This window comes from Eretmochelys imbricata, chromosome 1, assembly GCF_965152235.1.
Source record: "Eretmochelys imbricata isolate rEreImb1 chromosome 1, rEreImb1.hap1, whole genome shotgun sequence".
Lineage (NCBI taxonomy): Eukaryota > Metazoa > Chordata > Testudines > Cheloniidae > Eretmochelys > Eretmochelys imbricata.
The window spans coordinates 244716842-244743530 of NC_135572.1; the positions used below are offsets into that span (position 1 = coordinate 244716842).

Sequence of the window (26689 nt, forward strand, 5' to 3'; positions counted from 1 at the left end):
ACAGGTGAGAGGAGCTTTCCCCTGGCCAGGAGGGATTTCAAAGGGGTTTACCCTTCCCTTTATATTTATGACAAGAGGAATGGCTCAAATTCGTACCATGAGGGTGTTTTCAAGAGCGCGCGGAAGATGCATAAGGTGTATGAGGGATAGATTGGAATTAGCAACTATTAATTTCTTTCATGTTTAGCAAATTGTTGCCATAACTAGAGTTGAACAGAGCTCATGGGATAAACAACTTCTTCCAAGGGGGAGGAATTCCACAGACCATAGGTGCCTCCTGCTCATGGCACTTGCATGCTCACCTCTCTGCTATGCACAAAGATACTTTGCTCTTTCCTGCAGCTGAGGATGTAGGTGCTCTTTATACAATTGAGTTATTATTTAATTTATTTATTTGTAATGAATTTGAAAAATGCTGGAATGACCAGCCTGATGTCTAAAATCCTAGGTTTATCCAGAATACAAGTACAATTGGTTAGCAGCTATAAACTATCCTGGCATTGATCTGGTCACCATACCCTAGACCTGACCAGAACCATCTCTAAAAAAACTTGTCTATACAGAAAACTTTTCCAGAATAGCTATTCTTGATTTATTCAGGAACCAGAGTGTCCACCCCTGGAGTTAGAGTGCCTTATTTTGAATTATCTTAAATTCACTTTGGAAGCAGATTGAGCTAATTTGGAATAAGATACACTGAGCTAATCTGGAATAGTCAATCGGCTTTAAATTTGCAGTTTACCTTATTCTGGATCAACTGTCATGTATAGACAAACCCTAAGCATGAAAAGCATGAAGGGCTTCTACATTCTTAACATCCATTCAGTTCTCAGAAACTCAGATCATACTGCAATGAAGAGAGATACATACAAAAAAATTTTAAATTTTATTTTGCAATATGAACATCAGTCTGAGCAAATAAACGGAGACCATTTAGTTAAATCACATAAGACATCAAACACCAATCAGGCAGTAACAATTTTCAGTCACTACTAGTCTGGTCTGATTTGAACTAGGGGGACTAAAGATGGATGGTTGTTTGCCCCCATTACCATTTTACTAAATCCCTTAAATTATATCATTAACATAGCAGCACCAGAGTTTATTAAAGAGGGACAGAAATGTTACAGACAAACCTAAATTTGCAGCTTCACCGTGGTGCTTTCTTTCTTTTTTTCAGCAGGAGAGGGAGATTAAGGACAACCTCTAAAAGGAGCTCAATCCACTTTGCCTTTTAAAATGCCCACTATAACGGACTATATTTTCTAATCTGTGAAAAAGATAATGACTATTTTATCTCTAAGATGAATTGGAGACAATATAATGATCTATATAGACTTTGAAACACTTGCATTTGCTTTACTTACAGCAACTGTCTTATGCTATAAATTAAGAAATGAATTCTTTAACATTAATTCAAATTGAAGAAGAATGCGTATTTTGCTGATTTTTATTTTTTGTATTAATGTCTAAAAGAAACATCTTTACCTCTGACTGGAGTTTCTACATTTTGAAGTGAATTCTAAAAAGACAAGAAAAAAATCATGAGTATTTATAATACAGAAAAGACTGAACATTAGCTTTAATTGATGTGGGAAATGTTATTGGTCAGGCATGGAGATTTCCTATGGGAACTGCATGAAGTTGGGGCAAAAGGGAGAAGCATAGATCATGAGAGGAACGTACTGGATTTTGACTCAGGAGATCAGGGTTTGGTTTCTGTTTGTATCACAAGCTTCCTGTATGATCTTAGGCAAGTTTCAGAGTAACAGCCGTGTTAGTCTGTATTCGCAAAAAGAAAAGGAGTACTTGTGGCACCTTAGAGACTAACCAATTTATTTGAGCATGAGCTTTCGTGAGCTACAGCTCACTTCATCAGATGCATACCGTGGAAACTGCAGCAGACTTTATATATACACAGAGAGTATGAAACAATACCTCCTCCCACCCCACTGTCCTGCTGGTAATAGCTTATCTAAAGTAATCTTCAGGTTAGGCCATTTCCAGCACAAATCCAGGTTTTCTCACCCTCCACCCCCGCAACACAAATTCACTCTCCTGCTGGTGATAGCCCATCCAAAGTGACAACTCTTTACACAATGTGCATGATAATGAAGTTAGGCCATTTCCTGCACAAATCCAGGTTCTCTCACTCCCTCACCCCCCTCCAAAAACCCACCCCCATACACACACAGACTCACTCTCCTGCTGGTAATAGCTCGTCCAAACTGACCACTCTCCAAGTTTAAATCCAAGTTAAACCAGAACATCGGGGGGGGGGGGTAGGAAAAAACAAGAGGAAATAGGCTACCTTGCATAATGACTTAGCCACTCCCAGTCTCTATTTAAGCCTAAATTAATAGTATCCAATTTGCAAATGAATTCCAATTCAGCAGTTTCTCGCTGGAGTCTGGATTTGAAGTTTTTTTGTTTTAAGATAGCGACCTTCATGTCTGTGATTGCGTGACCAGAGAGATTGAAGTGTTCTCCGACTGGTTTATGAATGTTATAATTCTTGACATCTGATTTGTGTCCATTTATTCTTTTACGTAGAGACTGTCCAGTTTGACCAATGTACATGGCAGAGGGGCATTGCTGGCACATGATGGCATAAATCACATTGGTGGATGTGCAGGTGAACGAGCCTCTGATAGTGTGGCTGATGTTATTAGGCCCTGTGATGGTGTCCCCTGAATAGATATGTGGGCACAATTGGCAACGGGCTTTGTTGCAAGGATAAGTTCCTGGGTTAGTGGTTCTGTTGTGTGGTATGTGGTTGCTGGTGAGTATTTGCTTCAGGTTGGGCGGCTGTCTGTAGGCAAGGACTGGCCTGTCTCCCAAGATTTGTGAGAGTGTTGGGTCATCCTTTAGGATAGGTTGTAGATCCTTAATAATGCGTTGGAGGGGTTTTAGTTGGGGGCTGAAGGTGACGGCTAGTGGTGTTCTGTTATTTTCTTTGTTAGGCCTGTCCTGTAGTAGGTAACTTCTGGGAACTCTTCTGGCTCTATCAATCTGTTTCTTTACTTCCGCAGGTGGGTATTGTAGTTGTAAGAAAGCTTGACAGAGATCTTGTAGGTGTTTGTCTCTGTCTGAGGGGTTGGAGCAAATGCGGTTGTATCGCAGAGCTTGGCTGTAGACGATGGATCGTGTGGTGTGGTCAGGGTGAAAGCTGGAGGCATGCAGGTAGGAATAGCGGTCAGTAGGTTTCCGGTATAGGGTGGTGTTTATGTGACCATTGTTTATTAGCACTGTAGTGTCCAGGAAGTGGATCTCTTGTGTGGACTGGACCAGGCTGAGGTTGGTGGTGGGATGGAAATTGTTGAAATCATGGTGGAATTCCTCAAGGGCTTCTTTTCCATGGGTCCAGATGATGAAGATGTCATCAATATAGCGCAAGTAGAGTAGGGGCTTTAAGGGACGAGAGCTGAGGAAGCGTTGTTCTAAATCAGCCATAAAAATGTTGGCATACTGTGGGGCCATGCGGGTACCCATAGCAGTGCCGCTGATCTGAAGGTATACATTGTCCCCAAATGTGAAATAGTTATGGGTAAGGACAAAGTCACAAAGTTCAGCCACCAGGTTAGCCGTGACATTATCGGGGATAGTGTTCCTGACGGCTTGTAGTCCATCTTTGTGTGGAATGTTGGTGTAGAGGGCTTCTACATCCATAGTGGCCAGGATGGTGTTTTCAGGAAGATCACCGATGGATTGTAGTTTCCTCAGGAAGTCAGTGGTGTCTCGAAGGTAGCTGGGAGTGCTGGTAGCGTAGGGCCTGAGGAGGGAGTCTACATAGCCAGACAATCCTGCTGTCAGGGTGCCAATGCCTGAAATGATGGGGCGCCCAGGAGTTCCAGGTTTATGGATCTTGGGTAGTAGCAAGTCACTGAGGGTACATCTACACAGCCCACAGCAATGAGTCTCAGAGCCTGAGGGGACAGATTCGGCCTTCTGGGGCTTGCACAACAATAGCTGTGTAGCCGCTGTGGCTCAGGCTGGAGGTTGGGCTCTGAAGCCGAGGGGATCACAATATCTTCTCTCCCCCACCCTTTGCATGTCTTGTCTATTTCTATAAGTTATTCTATGTAGACAGATGTCACAACCCACACAGAGCCGCATTAACTTTTCCAAATGGGGTGCCTAAATGTTAGGCTCCCAATTCCTAGCTAGATAGCTAAATCGGAAGCTTGATTTTCTACAAGTGCTGAGCAGACAACATCTCCCACTTCCTTCACTGGAAGGTGCCTGGTGCTCAGAACCTCTGAAAGATCAGACCAATTATTTATGTGCATAGATAATTTAATAGATGATTCTTTAAAATTTAATTTTAACCAGCTGTGCCACCAAGTCCTCATTTGCCATAAGCACCATTCATAAGTTAATATTTACCAAGATGCTATAAATGCTGAAATATAAAGCTGAAACATAGACAAATGCCTATATAAAGTTAATACTGCAGTATGGCATTGGTTTGTTTCTTAACAGCACCCTGTTGGAACCCTCACCCCACTGAAGAGTCAATTATTCCCTTATACTCATTAATCCCTTTGCTGTTGATCAGGGAGACCACACTTTAGTTGTCCCTGAATTCAGCAGGATCCTTTTAAATGCTCTAATTCATTCAAAGCTGACATATACAAGCAGTAGTAGTACCCAGCTAGTTAGGCAGCGCTCAGCTGGTTAGTATGCATGGAAGTCCAATGCTTACTTGGGGGAAGAAAAAGCGTACTGGTTTGAGATGTTTTCTCACAATCTTTACACAGTGAAACAAATGAGAACAGAGACCTTTGTTTTATTCTCTTGCATTTTGTAAAGTAAATAATCTTTCTGGAACAGCTCTGATAATTTCAACATACTGTAGCCCATTTAATATATAATGGATTAGTGCCTGTTCTGGCAGGATTTGGTCTCCTAAGACGTTTTGTGAATCACAGTAAAAGAGAGCGTGAGAGAGGGATAAAAAACATTAATTGTACAGCAGGCCCAGAATTTTCCTTGAATAGATTTTAAAAATTCCCAGGGTCAGGATGTCTGGAAGACTGGATGAATCTTTTAGAGAGAGGTCTCACGAAAGCTCATGCTCAAATAAATTGGTTAGTCTCTAAGGTGCCACAAGTACTCCTTTTCTTTTAGAGAGAGACACCGTCAGTTCATGCAGAAACTATCACGGATGCCAGCTTCTTTCATAATCTCCCAACCACAGTACGGGAGCTTTCATGGCAATGAGGGTGATTTAAATAAAGACACAGGGTTGGAAGAAATGTAGGCACTATTATAAATAAATGTTGATGGCATAGATAGAAGCACAGCAAGATATGCAAAAATACATTACCGTATGTAATTTACCTTGGAAGGAGCAGGCAGCAGTTTCCCTGGGGGGTAGTGTGTGCAGGCAACCCGCCAATTGGATGTGTAAAAAGTATTCCAAACAAAACCACAATACACAGTATTCTAAAAATCAGGAAACCATGTGAGAAAGGAAATAGAAATGTTCTTCTGGCATCTCTCTATTTCCTGGTGTATAATCCTGCAGCACAAGGAATGCAGCAAGTAGCTATGCAAATTTCATTTGAGTAATGGCACCAAAATTGGAAAAAGGATGATCCTTGAACCAGTTACACATCCTGATTTCAGGCTTTCAGTAGATAGGGACTTATACCCACAGAACCCGACAGGAAAGCTACACTACTTTGGCTGCTATGTTGATGGGTACTACAGAAACACCTAAATCAGACATATTAGATAGGTAAGTGGTCCATAGATCCCGAAGAATCAAGGGGAAAAAATGTGTCACCGGTAGCCAAAAAACACTGCACCGTATTTTTATGGGGCCAAAACTCCTACTTAGGACTTCAATGTGAGTTTTGCTTGAATAAGGACTGGAGGAGTTGGCCCATCATCAAATATCAAACTGCTGAATACTGATTCAGATAACACATCTAAATATAGAGATAGATATGATGAGCTAAGTTATACCTCCTGAAGATCTGGCTCATCATTTATCCACACCTGCATCTGTACACATATTATACATATATATAGGAAATTATACTAGAAAACTGAGTTGAACTTGAGTTGCTATACATGCAACAAAATGTCTGTCTGCTTTTATTTCATGTATAATTCAGCTGCCCCTGGATGAGAAGCAGCTCCTTTTGCAGCAACCCTGAACGTTTGAGGGGCCGCCCAAGTCTAATTAGCTAGTGCACTGAAGTCCTAAGTAGGAGTTTTGGCCCCATAAAAATACGATGCAGTGTTTTTTGGCCACCGGTGACACATTTTTTCCCCTTAATTCTTCGGGATCTATGGACCACTTACCTATCTAATACGTCTGATTAATTCACGGGAAGGACAGCGAGCCAGGCCAGCTGACCGAGCCGGAAAGGGTCTGTTGACAGAAGAGAAATCTCATCAGCATGAAACTACTTTTTTGCAAAGTTTGTATCAATCTAGATGTTCTATTCAGGGCTGGGGAGAAAGTATTTTATCAGAAAAGAACCCACAATACCGTCTTTCTAATGTTCAGACTGGACCATAACAGATGAGTAAACACCACCACCACCAATTTATTACTTGCTTTACAGCGGCACTTAGAGATCCGAGCTGAGACCGGGTTTCCATTGGGATAGGTGCCGTGCATGCAGATAATAAGAGGCAGCTCTTGCCCTGAAGAACTCATGATTTAATGAGACGAGACAGGAAAAAGGATTATTATGACTGTGCCCATTTCCAGTATAGCAAACTTGAGCACAGAGAGACTGTGTTACCTGGTTAACATTACAGAGGATGTCTCTGGCAGAGCAGTGAACTGAGCCAGTGCTGGGAGTACAAGAGAAACCCATCACAGGGACATGTGAACTAGAGTTCTCGCTACAGAACAGTTTATGCTTTGGGTTCTCTCACCTAAGTGCTGAATTGCCAACCAATCCAGTTTACAGTTTTACAGGACCTGGAACTAACCCCGAAGAAACGCAGAGCCCAAGCTTTCAATGGATTTCATTCACTAACAGAAACTTAAGACTCATGCAAAAAGACCTGCAATCATAGCTCTTCCCCCCTTCTCCCCAGTTCATTGCTGCGTTTAGGATGCAGTTTTCCGATTAGAGGTATCCAAGGCAGGCCATGATTTGGATATTTCTGTCTCTGGTTTCAAATGGAATATCTGAAAACTGATTCTGACAAGTTAGGCAAGCCTGACCCAAACTGGATGTAGGTTGCTTCTTAGGATTTGGGTTCAAGAGTGCTGATGAAATAAAGGGAAAGTGGCTTTCATAACCAGAATCTCCCTTCGTCTGGGGAGGAATCCATTTCCCAATTCAGTACCAATTTGAAAAAATCAGTTTCAGCCTCTTTCCTTTTTATACTCTTTAGTTCATTTCTAAAAGACCAATTATCCCACAATTAGCCCTTTCTCCATCCCAAAGAACTGGGTTCCTCGGCCATCTGTTTATTAAGTGCATGGCACTGAAGAAAATACTTTGTTCAGGAGGAAGATTTTTATCTCTGTCCCCAGAAATGGTAGATGGATTCTACAGATGAGAGTCAATACACCTTGTCATAAACTGCTGTAGTTTTTTTTATTATTTCTCTACTGCATTTGTCACCTGAAATACCAGAAGACTATTCTTGTGAATATTTGTATTTAAATTAACACCACACCAGAGGATGTGTGGTATGTGACAGACCTGTTTAGATTGGAAGCTACACATGACAGTGATTTATACACTTATCAGTGAAGCACCAAACGTATTCAGAGTGCTATATAAACTAGACTTAACAACAACGAACAATGAACCAGAAGGAATGCTAGGGAAGAAATTAAAGGAAACCAATTGGTCTGACTTACCGTGAGAAAATTGAGCTATCCACTCTTATGGCATAGTCTAGGACAGAGGTGGGCAAACTGTGGCCCGGTCCTGCCTGGCCCCTGAGCTCCCGGTCAGGGAGGCTAGCCCCCGACCCCTCCCCCGCTGTCTCCCCTCCCCCGCAGCCACGCCGCCATGTGGGCAGCACTCTGGCCCGCCACTCCTGTCGGGCAGCATGGCTGGCTCCAACATGGTAAGAGGGCGGGGAGCGCGGGGGTTGGACAAGGGGCAGGCAGTCCCGAGGGGCAGTCAGGGGACAGGGAGCAGAGGGCGGTTGGATGGGGTGGAGGTTCGGGGAGGGGCAAGTCAGGGAATGGGGAGCAGGGGGAGTTGGATAGGGGGTGGGGTCACGAGGAGCGGTTGGGGCGGGGATGTGGATGGGGTCATGGCAGTCAGGGGACAGGGACCTGGAGCATGGGATTGGATAGGCAGTAAGATCCTGGGGGGGCTGTTAGGGGGCAGGGGTGTGGATAGGGGTTGGGGCAGTCAGGGGACGGGGGGGTTGGGTAGGGGTGGGGTCCTGGGGGGGGTGGTTAGGGGTCAAGGAGCAGGGGGAGATGGGATGGGATGGGTCGGGAGTTCGGAGGGAGGCAGTCAGGGGGCAGGAAATGGGAGGGGGCGGATAGGGGGTGGATAGGGGGCGGGGGCCAGGCTGTTTGGGGAGGCACAGCCTTCCCTACCCAGCCCTCCATAGAGTTGTGCTGAAGTACGAATTTCATTAATGTGAGAAAGCATTAGCACGACTAACCCACAGTGATTAATGGCCTCATTTTCAGTAGTGCGGAGTACCTGCATTCCCCAGATACTGACTTAAAATGGAGCTTTGAGTGCTCAGAACCTCTGCTAACCTAATCCTACATGACTTGCCCAAGGTCACACAAGAATTTTATGGCAGAGCTGGGAACATAATCCAACTATCCTATGTCCAAGTTCAGTACCTTACCCACAAGACTGACCTTTTATTGCTTTCTAGTCATACGTTTCATTGCTCACAACCTTTTCTCTTTTTAAGCTGCCTCTTCCTAATATTCACCTCTGAGAAAATAAGTAGCAAGGCAGTATCTCGACTCATCATCTTGATCAATGAAGAAATGAATGATACCTACTTAAGTTATGGTATCCAAGAGGGAATAGGACATCAGCACTTCAGGCCAACCTTGTAAAGGTTTCAGTGCATCCTTTACCTGTGTTTTTCCCAGTGGCACTGAACGGAGTTTCTTGACTGCATCAGTAATAGCCCTGGTTTCCACAGAACAGAGAAAGCTGCAGATTGCTTTAGCTTCTTCAATTACTTTATCCACTTTATGCTGTTGATGGCAAGGAGAAAAACCCCATTTAATAGAAAAACCTCACAAAAACCTTATCACTAAGTTAAACTGAAGTCTGTGGGTGCATCCAAAAATAAGTCTGGCACAAAAGACAAGACACCATACATAAACCCAGGAACTGTGCAGACCACTGAGGAGTAGCAAAGTCTTCAAGATAGCAGGTGCGAAACTCTATATGCCTTACATGATTCCTATAGAGCAGGGTGAAACTTTCCTAATGAAAACTTTAACAAGCCAGGCATCACCTGCTTCGGTGTTTGGTTACATACCTGAAAGAGTCAGGCCAGTTTCACCAAAGGTTTTGTGGAGGTCCAAGAACCTTTTGGCATATCTAAGCTAAGCTTCTCGGACTAATTCCTTGTTTTGATTGAAAACTGTGACAAACTTAGCCTCTAAGATTGATTTTTAAGGCAAAACATGGTGGTTTAGCTGGGTTTCATTAAAAAAAAAACAAACACAAATTCTGAACAAACAAGTTCTGTGGAAACTTGAACCGGATGACTTGGAAACTTCAACTGGATGAATTGGAAACTTCAAAAGCTTTTCACGAACCCTCAGAGTTAATGTCACTTTTTGTCTCCTACTCATACCAATGAGCCATTCTGCAGAGCCAAGTTCCTCCTTCCTAGAAGTACGGACTCCTTCAAGTAATTACCTCTGACACACGGAAAGGAAACTGAGTATTTTGCAACTTGTTTTTCTGCAAAAAATGTATAATTTCCAATCTATTAAATGTTCATGAAGATAAAGTCCAGACCTTTAAAATATTGTATTTTACAAGCCCATTGGACAAATTACATGGTCTTTTACACAAACTGAGTTGTTCCAGATATATGATGTGTATTTAAGAATTTGTGACCCAAAAGAGTATATTATCCTTGAGTGGGTATCCGATGGAAGCTACTCAGGCATGAAATGTCACCTGATAGAACTCATGGCAGAGAGTAGAGATGCAGCTGGAGATAATGATGGAATTCAATTGGGAATTTGAAGGCATAATGCAGGACAGGAGAGAGGAGGTGGTACAGACAACTCAAGATTTGTGGAATGAGGAGGAGACAAGTAGAAGATACAGTGGCAAGGAAGAAAAGAAGGGAAGCCAGTCCCTACAGGAGAGAGAGAGAGAGAGAGAGAGAGAGAGATGACAGAGAAAACCAGAAACTGGAGTTTAAAGAAAAGTGAGGATGATGTATCGGGGACTACGACACAGAACAAAAGACAGATTCATTCCAACACCAGGATGAGACAGATCTATGTGGTTGGGGACTCCATACTCAGAAGAATCATCAGGTCTCTCACCAGACCAGATTCAGAGGAGAGCATGCTGTCTGCCAGCAGCAAGGATACGAGGTGTGGACATGAAGCTGATGAGGATCCGGATGGGAGCATAGATGAATCCACTGATTGTGCTGCATGTTGGGATGAATGACATTGCTCGATTTCCACTAGAATGACTCAAGGATGAGTATAGTTGGCTGGGTAAGGTGCTTAAAGAAGAGGAAACTCAGGTGATTTTCAGCTGAATTCTTCTGGTCCCTAGAGAAGAAGGTTGAAGACATGACAAGATAATGATAATCAACAGATGGCTCAAGGATTGGTTCTATGAGGAAGGCTTTGGGATGACTGACCTTTGGAAGATATTCAGAGAAAGAAGAGACTCTTCTCAACTGATGGACTTCACTTGAGTATTAAAGTTTTGGGACCAAGGCTGGCATGATTGATAAGAAGGGCTTTTAACTAGGAGATGAGAGGAGAAGGTTGGGAGAGACTCATGAAATCTCCACGACTGGACTTCAATACACAGGAGGAGGAAAATCGGCTAAATGAAGATATAGTAAAGGATAATGGAACATCACAAAGTAAGAGTATCAACACCACAGAGAAAAAAATTACAAATATTGAGTGGAGTGGTAGACAAGTAGTTGTTACAGTTAGTGAAAGGATTATCTCTAATCCAGATAGAAAACTGGGTGAGGTCCTAGAGAAACAATGGAAATATTTGTACACTAATGTGAGGAGTGTAAATAAAATGGAGGAACTGGAACTACTGGGGCAGGGTCTTGGCCACATGCTCAGGATATAACTGATCACCATATTTGGGGTTGGGAAGGAATTTCCCCCTGGGCCAGACTGGAAGAGACCCTGGGGATTTTTCACCTTCCTCTGCAGCATGGGGCATAGGTTACTTGCAGGTTTAAACTAGTGTAAATGGTGAATTCTCTGTAACTAGAAGTCTTTAAACCAGGATTTGAGGACTTCAGTAAATCAGCTAGAGATTAGGGGTCTATTACAGGAGTGGGTGGGTAAGGTTTTGTGATGTGCAAAGTGCAGGAGGTCAGACTAGATGATGATGATGGTCCCTTCTGACCTTAAAGTCTACAAGGAGGTCAAACCAGGTATTACAGGGATTACAGAAACCTGGTGAAAAGCACTCATAACTTGAATACAGGTACTGAAGGGTATGTGCTGCTTAGGACAGATAGGATAGGATAGTGTTGTACATCAGTGAAAATTTGTTTGGGTCAAAATCACTTTAGGCAACAATTGTAAAAGAGGTTGAATCAGGATAATGTTAGGGGGTTGCTATAGAGCCCTAGGGTCACACTCATATGGATAGAGATCTCTTCAAATATGATTAGAAAGATAAGTACTATTGGAAATTGTGTCATAATGGGAGACAAACATATTGGATATGGATTGAAGAATAAATGCTACTAATTATGGTAGGTCCCATTTATTCCTGGAAGTGATAGATGTCAGTTCCCTTCAAAATTGTCACTGTATCAATAAGAAGTGATGTAGTTTATTTTAGACTTGGTTTTGGTAAGTAGTGAAGACATCATAGAAGGTCATAGGAAATAATCTTGGATCAAGTGATGATGAGTTGATTCAGTTTAAATTAAATGGAAGGATAATGAAAACCAGGTAATCAACTATGACTTTTTACTTCAAAGGGGCAGACTTTGGGAAATTAAAGGAATTTCCCAAATCAACTGCACTAAAGAGCTCAAGAACTTACATGTGGAGGAGGCTTGCAATTTCTTCAAATCAACAGTGCAAAAACTGAAAATTTGCATCACAAGCAAGGGGAAAAAACTTGTAGGTAAAGGCTCCATACACAGGTAGATGAATACCCTCCTCAAAAAGGTTATTAGGAGTAAGCAGAGAGCCTAGAGGGAATGGAAAAGGGGACTGATCAGCAAAGAAAACTACATTGTGGAGATTAGAAAACGTAGGAATAAAATGAGAACTGCAAAAAGTCAAGAAGAAACAGATCTTGCCAAGGAAATTAAAATAAATAATAAGAGGTTTATTAGTTTCATAAATAGACAATAAAGAAGGATGAGGTTGGACCACTATGCAGTGTGAATGGGAAGAAGATTAAAGATAATCTAGGTATGGCACAAAAACTAAATAAATAAATTGCCTCTGTTTTCAATAAGGATAATAATATAGAACATGTGCAGGAAGGCAATAAGGCTCATGGGAATGAGTGTCTAGAAATAAAACTTATTTCATCTGAGGTGAAACAAAAACTTAAAGAGTTTAATACACTCAAATCAGGATGAAGGGATAATTTACATCCCAGAATACTGAAAGAATGAACACATGAAATTGCTGGTCTGGTAATAAGGATTTTTAATACAGCTGTATATTCAGACGTATTAATACCATATGACTGGAGAATAGCTAATGTTGAACCTATACTTAAGAAAGGGAAAAAGTGATTTGGGCAATTAAAAACTTGTCAGTCTAAACCTCAGTCATATGCAAGGCTTTAGAACAAATTATGAAGGAAACAATAATTAAATTAATGGGATAAACAAAAAGGGACATAATGCAATGAGGGTTTACTGAAGTTAGATTGTGCCAAACTCACCTTTTCTCTCTCTTTGAGAAGATAGCTGATTTTTTTAGCTAATGGAAATGTAGTAGATCTAATATCCTTGGACTTCATTAAACAGTTGACACAGTACCACATGGGAAACTATTAGTTAAATTTGAGCAGACTGTATTTTCCAAATACAAGAAAAGTAAAGTGGGTAAAGAACTGGCTAAGGGGAAAAGGCAGTGGGTTGTGCGAAAAGGTGAATTATCAGACTGGAGGGAAACTTACTACTGGAGTTCCTCAAGCATTGGTCTTGGGAACAGTATTATTCATTTTTTTATTAATGATCTTGACACAAAAACTAGGAGTACGCTATTAAAATTTGCAGATGATACAAAGTTGGGAGGCATCGTCATTACAGAGGAAGATCATTATGCAGGAAGATCTGGATAATGTTGAAGATGGGAGTGACAGAAATGGGATGAAATTCAATAGTATAAAGTGCAAAGTCATTCATTTAGGGTCTAATAATATGAATTTCTTCGACAAGCTGGGGGCTGGAAATGGCAGAGGATAGAGACCAGGGTGTGTGGGTTGGTCACAGGATTACTATGAACCACCTCTGTAATGAGGCTGTGAAAAAGACAAAGGTGATCCTACGAAGAGCCAGGCAAGTCGTTTCCAGGAGAGAGAGAAAAATATTAATGTCATTTTACAAGGCATTGGTAAGACCTCATTTCGAATACTGTGTGCAAGTCTGGTCACCCATGTTCAAGAAAGATGAATTTAAACTAGAACAGGTACAGCGAAGAGCTATTAGGATGATCCAGGGAATGGAGGAACCAGTTTAACAGGAGACTGGAAGAGCTTGGCTTGTTTAGTATTGCAAAAAGAAGACAGAGGGGATATGGTTGCTCTATACAAATACATCCAGGGTAAATATCAAGGATGGCGAAGAGCTATTTAAGCTAAGAGACAATGATGGCACAAGAACTGATGGATACAAACAGGTCATGAACAAATTCTGGCTGGAAATTGAAGAATGTTTCTAACCATCAGAGGGGTTAGATTCAGGAACAGCCTCCCAATAGGAGGTGGGAGGGCAAAACAACTTTAGGAGAGCACTGGACAAATGTATGTGTATGACTGTACGACAGGGTTGCTTATAATGGTGAGGCACAGGGCTCAGCAGCCCTGGGGCTCACTTCAAGTTAACATGTTTTGTTCCTAAAAGCTCATTGTTCACGGTTTCAGCCAGCCCCCTGCAGGAGTCAGGAAGCGACTTCCCCTCTCCCAGTTTATTCTCATTTTTTTGTTTTATGTCCTACCTCTGAAGCATCAGGGATGGCCATGGCTGGAGATGGGGCACTGGAGTGGGGGACAGTGCTCTGGGGTGGGGTGCCATCAGTCTCTTCCTCAGGAGCTTGATTGCCTACTTCTTGCCCACATGCTGTGGATCTAACTCATCACCATATGTGGGGTTGGGAAGGAATTTTCCACCAGATCAGATAGGCAGTGACCTTAGGTGTTTATTTTGCCTTCCTCTGCTGTTTGTGGTGCGGGTCATTTGCCAGGATTACCTGAGTATATTTCAGGTAGTCATTTCCTTGCCATTGCGGGGGCTTCAGGCATTGGTGCTCCTTCCTACTCTCTCTGTCTGTGGCACACAACAGTCTAGTGTCCTGCAGGCTGAAATACGGTGGTCTAATATAGGTTGTTGGCTTTAGGGCGTGGGTGCTGGGTGGTTTTGGTGGCCTGTGATATTCAGATTAGATGATCTGGTCATCCCTTCTGGCCTTAAACTCTATGACTCCAGGAATCTAAAAGGGGATCTCTGTAAATACTACATACTCTATATTGGGGAGAATATTTAAAATAATTAACATGGATTCCTTCTTTATTTGTACTACTGACCGCCTTAAAGACGGAAATACATTCCCCGAGCAAGCAAAAACTCTCCTCCTAAAATATTCTCTATGTCTCTGTACTGATAACATTCCTTTCAGTGAGCTACAGTGTGTTTATGTGCTGATAAAATTACTTTTGTAACTCATCCATTTCTATGGCCGAAAGAGAAAAATTGCCCCTAAAATAAACTTTTTTATTTCTAAGCTGAAGGCCTGTAACTGAACTGTAACAAGAAGGTTAATGTCTATCATTAATACAAATAAATAAATACATGGAATAACTATCACTGGTCTAACTCCCCTGACTTAATTAGAGCAGGGATATATTGGGCACACTCTCTCACAGAATTTTGAAAAATAAAATGAACACACTGTTTAAAAGAAAATATGGCCTTAGGATTGAAGGGGAAGGAAATTGCTTATGGTTGTTTGTGTTTCCTAACAAACTTTGGAGCTTCCTTCAGCCTTAAATTGATTCATCACTTTCTAACCTGTCCCTTTTTAATTATTGCATTTTCCTTTCTTCCTCCTTTCCCCTCCCCCCATCATGTTGATTTTTAAATTAAATGCTTGCAGATTTTCCTCTCTGTATGTACAGAGTACACATAACCATACTGGCAGGAGCTGCTAAAATGGGACAGCTTTGTCACCACCTTAACAATGACAAAGCCAGAGGATTATGTGGGCTTTTTTATTGTACGGACCTGGAGAATATTACTATTTTTCTTTTCCACATGTGGATATGAATTTGTAACACAGGGGACTTTATCTGTACGGACACACAGGAGTTTTCAGAGTAATACATTATCATTGCAGACACACAAGGCTAATCCATGAATAGGGTGATGGCTGTACTTCCTCTGGAGGAAAACTATCTTGTTTAACATTTTCAGAATACATTGTGGATTCCTATAAAAAGCATGTTTGAAAGTTTTGAAGAGTGTTTGCATTTCCATGATATAACGTGCCGTTAAGTGTGAAGCAAGACATTTTATAAATAGGTATGGTTTATGGACTTGGTACTCCCAAGGCATGGGTCTTATTGCCTTAAGGGACAAAGATATGAAAAATATTTTAAACTAGATATGACTGATGATAGATTTTTCTCTCATCATCTCTCTTTCCAGACAGACATTTAATATCTGGAGAGTCTTCCCTTTCCATATATAGATATAACACATTGATTTCGCCTTAATGGACTTAACACAGAGACACTCATTTTTCTGTAGATATTATGGGAGGTTTTTGTTCTAAATGTCCTAAAATTCAGGAGGAATTAAAGTCAACATAATGTACATGTTTTATTTTACTGAAAATATTTAAATACTACTATTTAATAGGTTTCAGAGTAGCAGCCGCGTTAGTCTGTATTCGCAAAAAGAAAAGGAGGACTTGTGGCACCTTAGAGACTAACCAATTTATTTGAGCATAAGCTTTCGTGAGCTACAGCTCACTTCATCAGATGCATAAAGTGGAAAGTACAGTGAGGAGATTTTATATGTACACACAGACCATGAAAAAATATACATTGTAAGGAGAGTGATCACTCTCCTTACAATGTATATTTTTTCATGATCTGTGTGTACATATAAAATCTCCTCACTGTACTTTCCACTTTATGCATCCGATGAAGTGAGCTGTAGCTCACAAAAGCTTATGCTCATATAAATTGGTTAGTCTCTAAGATGCCACAAGTCCTCCTTTTCTTTTTACTATTTAATAATATAACTTTTGGAGGATATTTTGATGTTTAAATAATTTCTATAATTAAAACACCATCCCACTGTGGAACATCCCCTTTATCAAAAGTTAAACAAAAAGTTTCTTTACAGGCTAACTGGAATTTTATTCAAAATTACAAGAGATGATTCGGGCGATCAGAATGGCTAACGTTTAGGGCATTAATACTGTGGAAATGCTCCATACATGTTTGGTCAAACTGCATCTCTTGTGCCAAATATTCCATACTTCTATCTTTCTGATTTTCATTTTGTAATAGCAGCATCTAGCTTGCAGGGCATTTACTGTACATTAATAATAGCAAGGACTACAGTTCTGCCATGGATCGCACTTATGGATTCCACAACTTTGGAGTTTTTCAACAAATACTCATGACTTATGGGATTTGAAGATGTGGGTATGTAAAATGACTGAAACAAATTTACTGAGGACCTGGAGATCTGCCACCTTAAAACCAGAGCTGGAGGCCAGACTAAGGTCTGAGTTCAGCAAAGCACTTAACCACATGTTTAATGTTAAGCAAGTACCTAAGTCCCACTGGCTTAAAGTTAAGTACTCTACTGAATAGGGATGGACTTACCCTCCTAACTTCCTGCACTGCTGCAAGCTAAACAGGCAGATTCCATGACCACTTCATAACTTTTTCAGGCCAGCTACCATAACAATTAATTCTAATAATAGTAGTTTTTATGTGCATGGAAAATTTCACATACACAGCCCAATTCTCTGCTGTGTTACAATGGAGTTACAACTGGCCTAAAACTGGTGTAACACAGTGAAGAATAAAGACAACACTACTGTAGCTTCAGGTAAGGATTGTGAACTCAACAAGGCACAAATTTAGGTCCTGATCCTGAGGTAAACTGTGGCCATATCAACACTGCAAAAACACTGTTTTTAACATCTGTTAACTAACTCATGCTAAAATTTAAGTATCATGAGTTTACGCTAGGGTAAACTACAAATATTTGTAGACTGCAACAAATGATTGCGTGGTGTCCAGTGTCGTGGTGTCTAGTCTTCAGGTTTGATTAGCCTTTGATGGCTAGGAACTCCAGGTAAAAATCTTACGAGAAGGGATGCCCCAGGGATTTTATATAGGTGCAGAGGTCTGCCTACACAGTATATATTGCAGGATATGGAGCTTGGAGTGCAGTTAATTGTGTGATTAATGTTGTGCATAGCTCCTTTCCAATTTAGAACCCTTTTTGCTTTGGTGCTAATCCCGCAAGCACACATGTATAACTGAACTTAATGGAACTTCTCACATAAATAAAAGTCTAAGAGGCTGCAGTACTGGGGTCTCAGAGCATAGTCCCGTAAACACTTAGACACGTGCCTAACTTCACAAACATAAGTACTTCCACTGAGTTCAAAGGAACACTGCTCATATGTGTTAAATTAAGCAAATGCCTATGTGTTTTCAGGATCAGGGCCTTAGTTTGAAATTGCTGTGTAGTTTCGGTCCTGAATTGCTGATCTATGAACGCCATTATGGGGCTGCATTGCACATATCCCCTTGCACTAGAACACAGCCCAGGCTGCAATTGAACAGATGATGGGATCCTGCAAAAGAAAAGTCTCAAGGATTTTCACACAAAGGTAATTTTTTGCAGGAATTATTGGTAATTTTTCATAATTCAGAATGGAAATATCCACTGCACAAAAATATCTTGAAAAAGTGAAAACTGGGGCGGCGAGGGATTAGTACCCTAAAACAGAATGGAGATTTTTGGTGGTGGGTGTTTTGTTTTGTTTTCTGGCGCGTAACATTTTGCAAGAGAATTCCTTACTTTAACACAACTAGTTAAACTCTACTGCATCAAACTGTAATAGCTTCAAGTTGCTGCAGGAGTATATTCTGTGATCTAACAAGGTCTTGTGCTTTCTTTCATTTCCCAAATCATAAATGAAAAAAGGAAGAACTAGTTCAACCAAAAATAAGATGAGTCTGCACCACCTCCAGAAACTCAGCTGAACCTGTTATTTGTCTTCTTCATTCCCTCCCAAATTATCTGTCATTGAAACATGTATCTTCATTTTGGGGTTAGATTCTGCCTACAGTTGGGACTGGCTAAAATTAAGCTTTTCTGGTGGCGTTTACAGTTGAATTGGAACCCCCTCAAGTTTTATGTTTAAACCTGATCCTGAAAAACTCAAACTCATGTCTGACTTTATGCATGTGATAGTACCACTGAAATACATGTTTAAGTGTTTGCAGAAGTGGGGGGAGGGGCAAATTATGCAGACTCAAGTGATTACAATAAAATTAGATCCAAATATTTGGGTGCTAACTGAAAATGAGCCGTGGATCCTTTTATTATTCCCTAACACTAGGAAATAGTTACCATGAATGTTTTAATCTTGTAGCATTTATCATAATTTAGATGTCATTAATTTTAGTTAAGAATTTCCACACCCTTTCCAAAACAGGTTAAACAGCTTTTATTAAGAGTCCTCTTTAATTCACTTTGAGGCAGATTAATCTAATAATTAGAGACTTTTCACAAGTAAGCTAATGCTTTTCTGGCAAAACAGGCTGAGAACAAATACCTCATTTTGCAATAGATATTCCACTTGACCTCCATATTTCATAATAAATGTAACAAGGTTCTTCCTGGAAATTAAAAAAATAAAATCAACATTCAGTTAATGGTAGGTAGAAAAAGAAAGTGGGCATTATTTTTACCTCACATTATAAATCAGGAATAACTTCAGCGGCCATGGTGATTTTACATTGATGTAAATATGAATTCAGAATCAAAACAAGTGCTTATGTAGATTTCAAGGAATATTGGATATGACACTTCACTACCCTTTTGTAGACACTTACCCTTGCACAAAGTAGGTTTAAAGTGCTACTTCTCCAACCTGGTGGCATTTTATACCTACTTTTTACAAACATAAGGCCCCAATTTAGCAAACCACTTAAGCAACTGCCTAAAGCTAAGCATATGCTTAAATCCCATTGACTGTGCGTGTTTAAACTTAAGCGTGTGCTTAAATGCTTTTTTGAATAGAGATGGACTTAAGTGCTTTGCTGCCTAGGATCACAAAATAGGGTGGAAATCTATGGCTAATCAAGCCCTACATCTGCAAAACAACTGGAAATAATTCTGAATTTTATAAACTCTGAACCAGATCACCAGTGTAGAAAAGTACATTTTTAAAAAGGGACAGTGTTGTAATAATAATACATTTAAATAATTACTTATATTTCTAATATTTACACATTTAGTTTTTTCAAATTCTTTCAGTTTCAATGATTGCCCTTACTTTCTAACATTTAAGCTGTGGCTTTACTGTTCTACTCCATTCAGTCTGGACTTGGGAAACTGATATAACCCACATAAACCTAGTGTAGATCTCTATCCCCTGAGTCTGCTCCTGCCTCAATCCTGCAATTTGTTTTGCTCGTGTATGTATCATAGTAGAACCAACGCACATCCAGGGATCCAATGACATTAGCAGATCAGGTAATATACAACAACAGTTTTGCAACATAAGGCAGCAAAATATGAGAACCACTCTCAAATGTTGATTTCTACTCAAACTTCTACATGATAATGCAGAGTAATATACTACATACACTACAACATTCAATTTTTTAATTTCCTGATAGCTGTACTTCTTGTGGAGTGCTGCCAGGTTTCCTTTCCAAAAGGCCATTTATTAATATGCTGATAAATACAACATGCTGGCTAACCTGATGGGAGTAGTTAAATATAGTTTTTTTTAACAGCATCTTGATGTTGAGGAATATGGGCCAAAATTAGCCCTGGTGTAAGTGAATACAATTCCACTGATGTCCAGGGATTGACACCAAGTTTGAATTTCACTCTGGGTGCTCATTACAGTGAGGGATGGAGGCGTAGCACCTACCCGTGGATATACTGATTTGATTCATTAGCTACCCACTTGCCTATAAGAGCAACCTGCTGATTTGCAAGGGTAAGATATCAGCTCATTCTCTTCATTTCTTCCCAGGCCAGCTGATAGCAGCTAAAGAAGTCATGGGTTCATTATTCTCCATGAGACCTAGTAGAGGGTGACCATCTTAACCAATTTGGCTCCTGGGACAAAAATGTTATTTCATTCTGCCATATCATGACACAAATATCACACTGTGGCATTTCATTATGATGGGGCTGCCCACACAAAAATTGCTATTAAGAATAGCAATGTAGGGCATCCTGGAAATAAATCACATTACAAGACAAGTCTTCTCTGCAGAGTTACCTCCAGTGATACAAGTCCCATCCACACACAAAACCCTTTAACTCAATTCTGTTAGTGCTTTCAATTTGAGTTGGATGGCTTTAGAAGTAGTAGAGGCTACATGCTGAATAAGTGCAACACCTCAGCTACTGACACAATTACTGCAGATCGTATGCTTGCGGCGTGGCCACTCACACATGAGCTTAGTTAACTCAAGAGGAGTTAGCTACACTCCAATTAATTCTGCAGTGAAGACATAGCCTAAAAAGGTCACTGATAAATCTCCTTCTGGCATAGGTAGCAGGAAAGGAAACCTTTGTTTATTAATAAGTGGGTTAAGAGCCAGTCCAGGAAAAATACAGGAGGGGAAAGAGAAGCAGACAGTAAACAAGCATTTTGTTTTTTTATGAAGTGATTTGTGTTTGAAAGAAACTAAACAGATCCTTTGAAAATATCCCATATAGTTCAAGGTGACCTTGAGCAAGTCACCTCACCTCTCTGTGCCTTATTTTCCCATCTGTAAAATGGGAAATGTGATGTTCATCTTCCTTTATAAAGCACTTTGAGATATATGGATGAAACACACTATCAGAGTTAATTATATAAAAGCTAAATATTCCTCACTCCTTCAAAAGTTGCTCAGTGAAAGTTGAGGGAGAGCTAGCTCTGCTGATATGGGGAAAGCGGTGGACGTGATCTAGCTTGACTTTAAAAAGCATTTGATATAGTCTCCCACAGTATTCTTGCCAGCAAGTTAAAAAAGTATGGATTGGATGAATGGACTATAAGGTGGACAGGAAGCTGGCTAGATCATCGGGCTCAACGGGTAGTGATCAATGGCTCCATGTCTAGTTGGCAGCCAGTATCAAGCGGAGTGTCCCAGGGGTTGGTCCTGGGGCCGGTTTTGTTCAACATCTTCATTAACGGGTGATGGGATGGATTGCACCCTCAGCAAGTTCACGGATGACACTAAGCTAGGGGGAGAGGTAGATATGCTGGAGGGTAGGGATAGGGTGCAGAGTGACCTAGACAAATTGGAGGATCGGGCCAAAAGAAATCTGATGAGGTTCAACAAGGACAAGGGCAGAGTCCTGCACTTAGGAAGGAAGAATCCCATGCACTGCTACAGGCTTGGGACCAGCTGGTTAAGCGGCACTTCTGCAGAAAAGGACCTGCGGGTTACAGTGGTTGAAAAGCTGGATATGAGTCAACAGTGTGCCCTTGTTGCCAAGAAGGCTAACGGCACATTGGGCTGCATTAGTTGGAGCATTGCCAGCAGATTGAGGGAATTGATTATTCCCTTCTATTTGGCACTGGTGAGGCCACATCTGGAGTACTGCATCCAGTTTTTGTCCCCCCACTACAGAAAGGATGTGAACAAATTGGAGAGAGTCCAGCAGAGGGCAATGAAAATGATTAGGGAGCTGGGGCATATGACTTATGAGGAGAAGCTGAGGGAACTGGGCTTATTTAGTCTTCAGAAGAGAAGAGTGAGGGGGGATTTGATAGCAGCCTTCAGATACCTGAAGGGTGGTTCCAAAGTGGATGGAGCTAGGCTGTTTTCAGTGGGGGCAGATGACAGAACAAGGAGTAATAGTCTCAAGTTGCAGTGGGGGGAGGTCTAGGTTCGATATTAGGAAAAGCTATTTCACTAGGAGGGTGGTGAAGCACTGGAATGGGTTACCTAGGGTGGCGGTGGAATCTCCATCCTTAGAAGTTTTTAAGAGCCGGCTTGACAAAGCCCTGGCTGGGAAGATTTAGTTGAGGTTGGTCGTTGTGTGAACAGGGGGTTGGACTAGATGACCTCCTGGGGTCTTTTCCAACCCTAATCTTCTATGAGAGATCTGGGTGTCCTTGACACATCAGCCCTAGAGCTATATCGAACCCTGCTATAACTACCCTTGTTAAAACAGCACCTGGTTACAAAGACTGTGTTATGAAGAATGAAGCCATTATCACAGTATTTATATTGGTATTTGGCTCTGAAAATTCTCTTTATGAGCAGCAGCACGAGAAAATTATAGCTCCTTCAATCCAGGGAACTTTGGAGAAGTGTGTCTGTGTGGTGGGGGGGGGGGGGAGGGGGAGGGGAGACGGATGGAAATGTTTTTCTCCCAGCTGTAATTTTTAAGTTCTCCTATTCATAAAGAGAATTTTAAGAGTCAAACACTGCTATAAATGCTGTATGATGATAGTTTCTCTCTACATAACACCATTCTCATGGATTTGTAGTGAGTTGCTATTTTAACAAGGCTTGTTATAAACAGGGTTTAACTACACAGTTAACATGCATTGTACTTGTAAAAAAATGCTATAGAGGCAGAGAGCACTATAGCCAACTATACTGAAAATATAAGGTACACAGAAAGCCATTTTGTTGCAAACTGGAGAAAATACAATTTTTCTTTTATTTATGATATAATCTATAATGAAAATGTCACGTACATTCTCAACGTCAAGGGTGAAAGGAAGAGGACAGGGAGAAAATATAGTTCAATAAAACAGACTGTTCTGCCAACCAACCAGTGAGGACAGAAGGAAAAAAAAAAACACTGAGCTCATTTTATTTTGCTTGCTGCTATCTCCATCCCCAGCCAGAATTTAGCCAGAGCACAAGGGTTAAAAGAATCTGGCTCTGCATGACTTCTTATGAATACAAGAACACAAGACATCAGCTTTGCTTTTCATTTCAAAGACAGTACTGTGATAAGAATCTGATGCACAGAAATGCTTTAATTGCTGGTCCAGTCACATGGCCTGGCTCAGGGTTTCTGTCACATGACAAAGATCAGTATCTACTGACTTCACTAATTACTGTCAGAAGCACCTCCAATTGTACCATGACCACTAACACAGTGATGCAACATTGGCTCAATACTGACTCACTGGAAGAAGTGGCATTTATTGAAAGGTCAGCAATGGTTCATGCTGCACCCTGTGTTGTCTTGGTAGTTCTCCCATCCATGTACAAGCCTGGCTCTGCTTAGCTTATACGTGTTGATGAAATCGCAGCCCCAGGGCATGTAGGTGCTGACAGCAAATATATACAGTTATTAAGTGCAGCTATTCCAACTACTAACATTCTTACCTGGACACCTTCCAAATATATGTATATTGTAGCAGCTGGTTCACATTAAACTGACTTTGGTCATCTTCATGCTGTAGAGAAAGGAATATATAAAGAGTTATATAATTGCTGGTATGAAGTATCTAAGTGGTACAAATTTGTTTGGTGCTTCATAATGTCAGTATGTTCTTTCATTATTTTTGGTCCAATACTGAAGACTGATTAACACCTTCCTCTCCTTGCCTATATGTTCTTGAGCCCTTACATAAACTTTTGAAGCTGGTCACACCACCAACCTGACCTTGGAAAGTAAGAAGCTCATCTTAAGTAAAATCCTCATCACTTTTGAGCATTTTCAAATAGACTTGATTGCAAGTAGAGAAGGGCTGAGGCCAGAACAGTCCAATCCAGTCCTGGATTTTTAACATCCCCAGACTGAGGAAGAGTTTTGGTCAGGGTTATGGTTTCTTGCATGAGTGAAAAAAATAGGAGCCACTTGAAAAAATTCCTAGCTGGTCTTATAGTTCAAGCACACCCAAACTTCAGGGTATTTCCATCTGAGATTGTGTTTGGTGTCTATCTTTCACATTAAAATTATATTTTGTTTTCTCCAGGTTCTTGTCTTTTTGACAGAGGAAAAATCCCAGCCCTTATCCTCAACTAGCAGTATAGGGAGAAGACATACCTGTATGCTACACCAAGTAGAAGACATTACACACACACACACAGAGTCCATCTGCTTCCTCCTCTTTTTAGGGAGTACATTGGGGATCAGAGTCATATGGGTGACAGTGGAATGGGAGCCACATTTACTGATAAACAGGGTCAAAATCTACCATACTTTTGCAACCTCCTTAGAGAGAGAGAGAGAGAGAGAGAGAGAGACGCACACACACACACACACACACTTTTTCCCCCACCATCTTTACCTGGACACCACCCCCAATCAGAGGGACTCTTTCTTCAAGCCCCATGAATAGGGTGACCAGAGAGCAAGTGTGAAAAATCGGGACGGGACGGGAGTGGGTAATAGCCCCTACATAAGACAAAGCCCCAAATATCGGGACTGTCCCTATAAAATCGGGACATCTGGTCATCCTACCCATGAATGGCCTCCCACCTTCCTTTGATGCTTGAATTCTTGAACCTCCGCCTTTCAAGCAAGGTAGTTTCCAGCATGCAGCCAGCAAGCAGCCATCGCCTGTGTTCTGCACAGGCAGCTCTGACTCACTGCTGAGTCCAGATCTCTGCTGACTATAGGGCCCTGAAGTATGTTGTGAAATAACTGTTGCTGTCCACAGCACCACAATGAAAATCAGGAGGCAAGTTAACTGAAACATCTTTATGTCTTTGATGATAATTAAGCGAGAACACAAAGGAAACAAAAGTAACAGTGAAGATACCTGACACCCAGTGCTTTAATGGCTCCTCAACCAAACAGTTATCACTGGCAACCATGGGAGTAGTCAGGCCACGGGAGCAATCATGCATATCACTTGATAAGAGCTCGGAGACATGGTATCAGACAGCATGGTAAGGAAGGAATGTGCAAGTCCCTCCCCAAACCTGTATAGCTACTGTAACAATGCTTAAAGCTCCCCCCCTTCCCCCGCAACAAATCAACCCGAAACAGAGCAGTTAACATGAAACGAAAACAGCGTATAGTCTTACCTCATTTGGGGGGAATAAGTTCCCTTGTTTCCCTCTGCAGCAACAACCTTGATCTCCTGAGCACTCTGACATCATGGACCTTTCTTGTATGCCTAACATTTGTGTTCATGAACTGACCCCTATGGTCCTCTAAGCCTTGGAGAAACAGTGAATAGCCTTTGTGGTTCATGCATTTACCAGCCCCTTTCAGAGGGCAAAGTTTAGGGAAGTGTGTTCCATTGATGACCCCCGCACAGTTCAGAAAACCCCTCTGAAAACCCAATATAATTTCAAGGACTTAGGTAATGGCACCCAGCTGTGGATGGATCTCAGTTCTAATAGCCTGGTAAACCTGTACAACCACCTCCCCATCAATTGACTTCCCAACCCCAAACTGGTTGGCAACTGATCGATAGCGGTCAGGTGCTGCCAGCTTCCAAAGGACAATAGCTACCCACTTCTGTACTGGTACAGGTTTCTGAAATTGAGTGGCGTGGTGCTGGAGGGTTGGTGTGGTAATTGTAGGGGTCCTGTCCCAAAAAGGAGCTGTGGGGGAGTCGCAAGGTTATTGTAGGGGGGTGTGTGGGGTGCAGTACTGCTACCCTTACTTCTGCACTGCTGCTGGCGGCAACACTGCCTTCAGAGCTGGAGAGCGGCAGCTGCAGGCCGGGAGCTCAGCTCTAAAGGCAGAGCCACCAGCAGCAGCAGCAGCAGCAGCGCAGAAGTAGGGATGGCCTGGTCTGGTATTTCCACCCTTACTTCTGCGCTGCGCCCTGCAGAGCTGGGCCGTCAGTCAGCAGCCGCCCCTCTCCAGCCGCCCAGCTCCGAAGGCAGCGTTGCCGCCAGCAGCAGTGCAGAAGTAAGGGTAGCAGTACCACAACCCTCCTCCCCCCCCCACACACATACAATAACCTTGCAATCCCCCCCCCAACCCCACCTCCCTCCTTTTTGGATCAAGACCTCTACAATTACAACACTGTCAAAATTAAGGGTTAAATAGCTGAAATCATGAAATTTATGATTTTTAAAATCCTATGACCGTGAAATTGACCAAAGCGTGCCATGAATTTGGTGGGGCCCTAGATATG

The 26689-nt window shown here is 41.6% G+C and overlaps 1 protein-coding gene across 1 annotated transcript in view; it reads right to left on the reverse strand.

The window, feature by feature from the left end:
- Positions 1 to 26689, reverse strand: part of PIK3C2G (phosphatidylinositol-4-phosphate 3-kinase catalytic subunit type 2 gamma) — a 289894-nt gene that overhangs the window by 235245 nt on the left and 27960 nt on the right. Inside the window, exons 6-9 of the mRNA XM_077831041.1 lie at positions 23973 to 24043; positions 19220 to 19283; positions 9047 to 9169; positions 1489 to 1522 (exon numbers count right to left, since the gene is read on the reverse strand). Coding sequence (XP_077687167.1) covers positions 1489 to 1522; positions 9047 to 9169; positions 19220 to 19283; positions 23973 to 24043 — 292 coding nt within the window. The remainder of the gene's footprint in view (positions 1 to 1488; positions 1523 to 9046; positions 9170 to 19219; positions 19284 to 23972; positions 24044 to 26689) is intronic.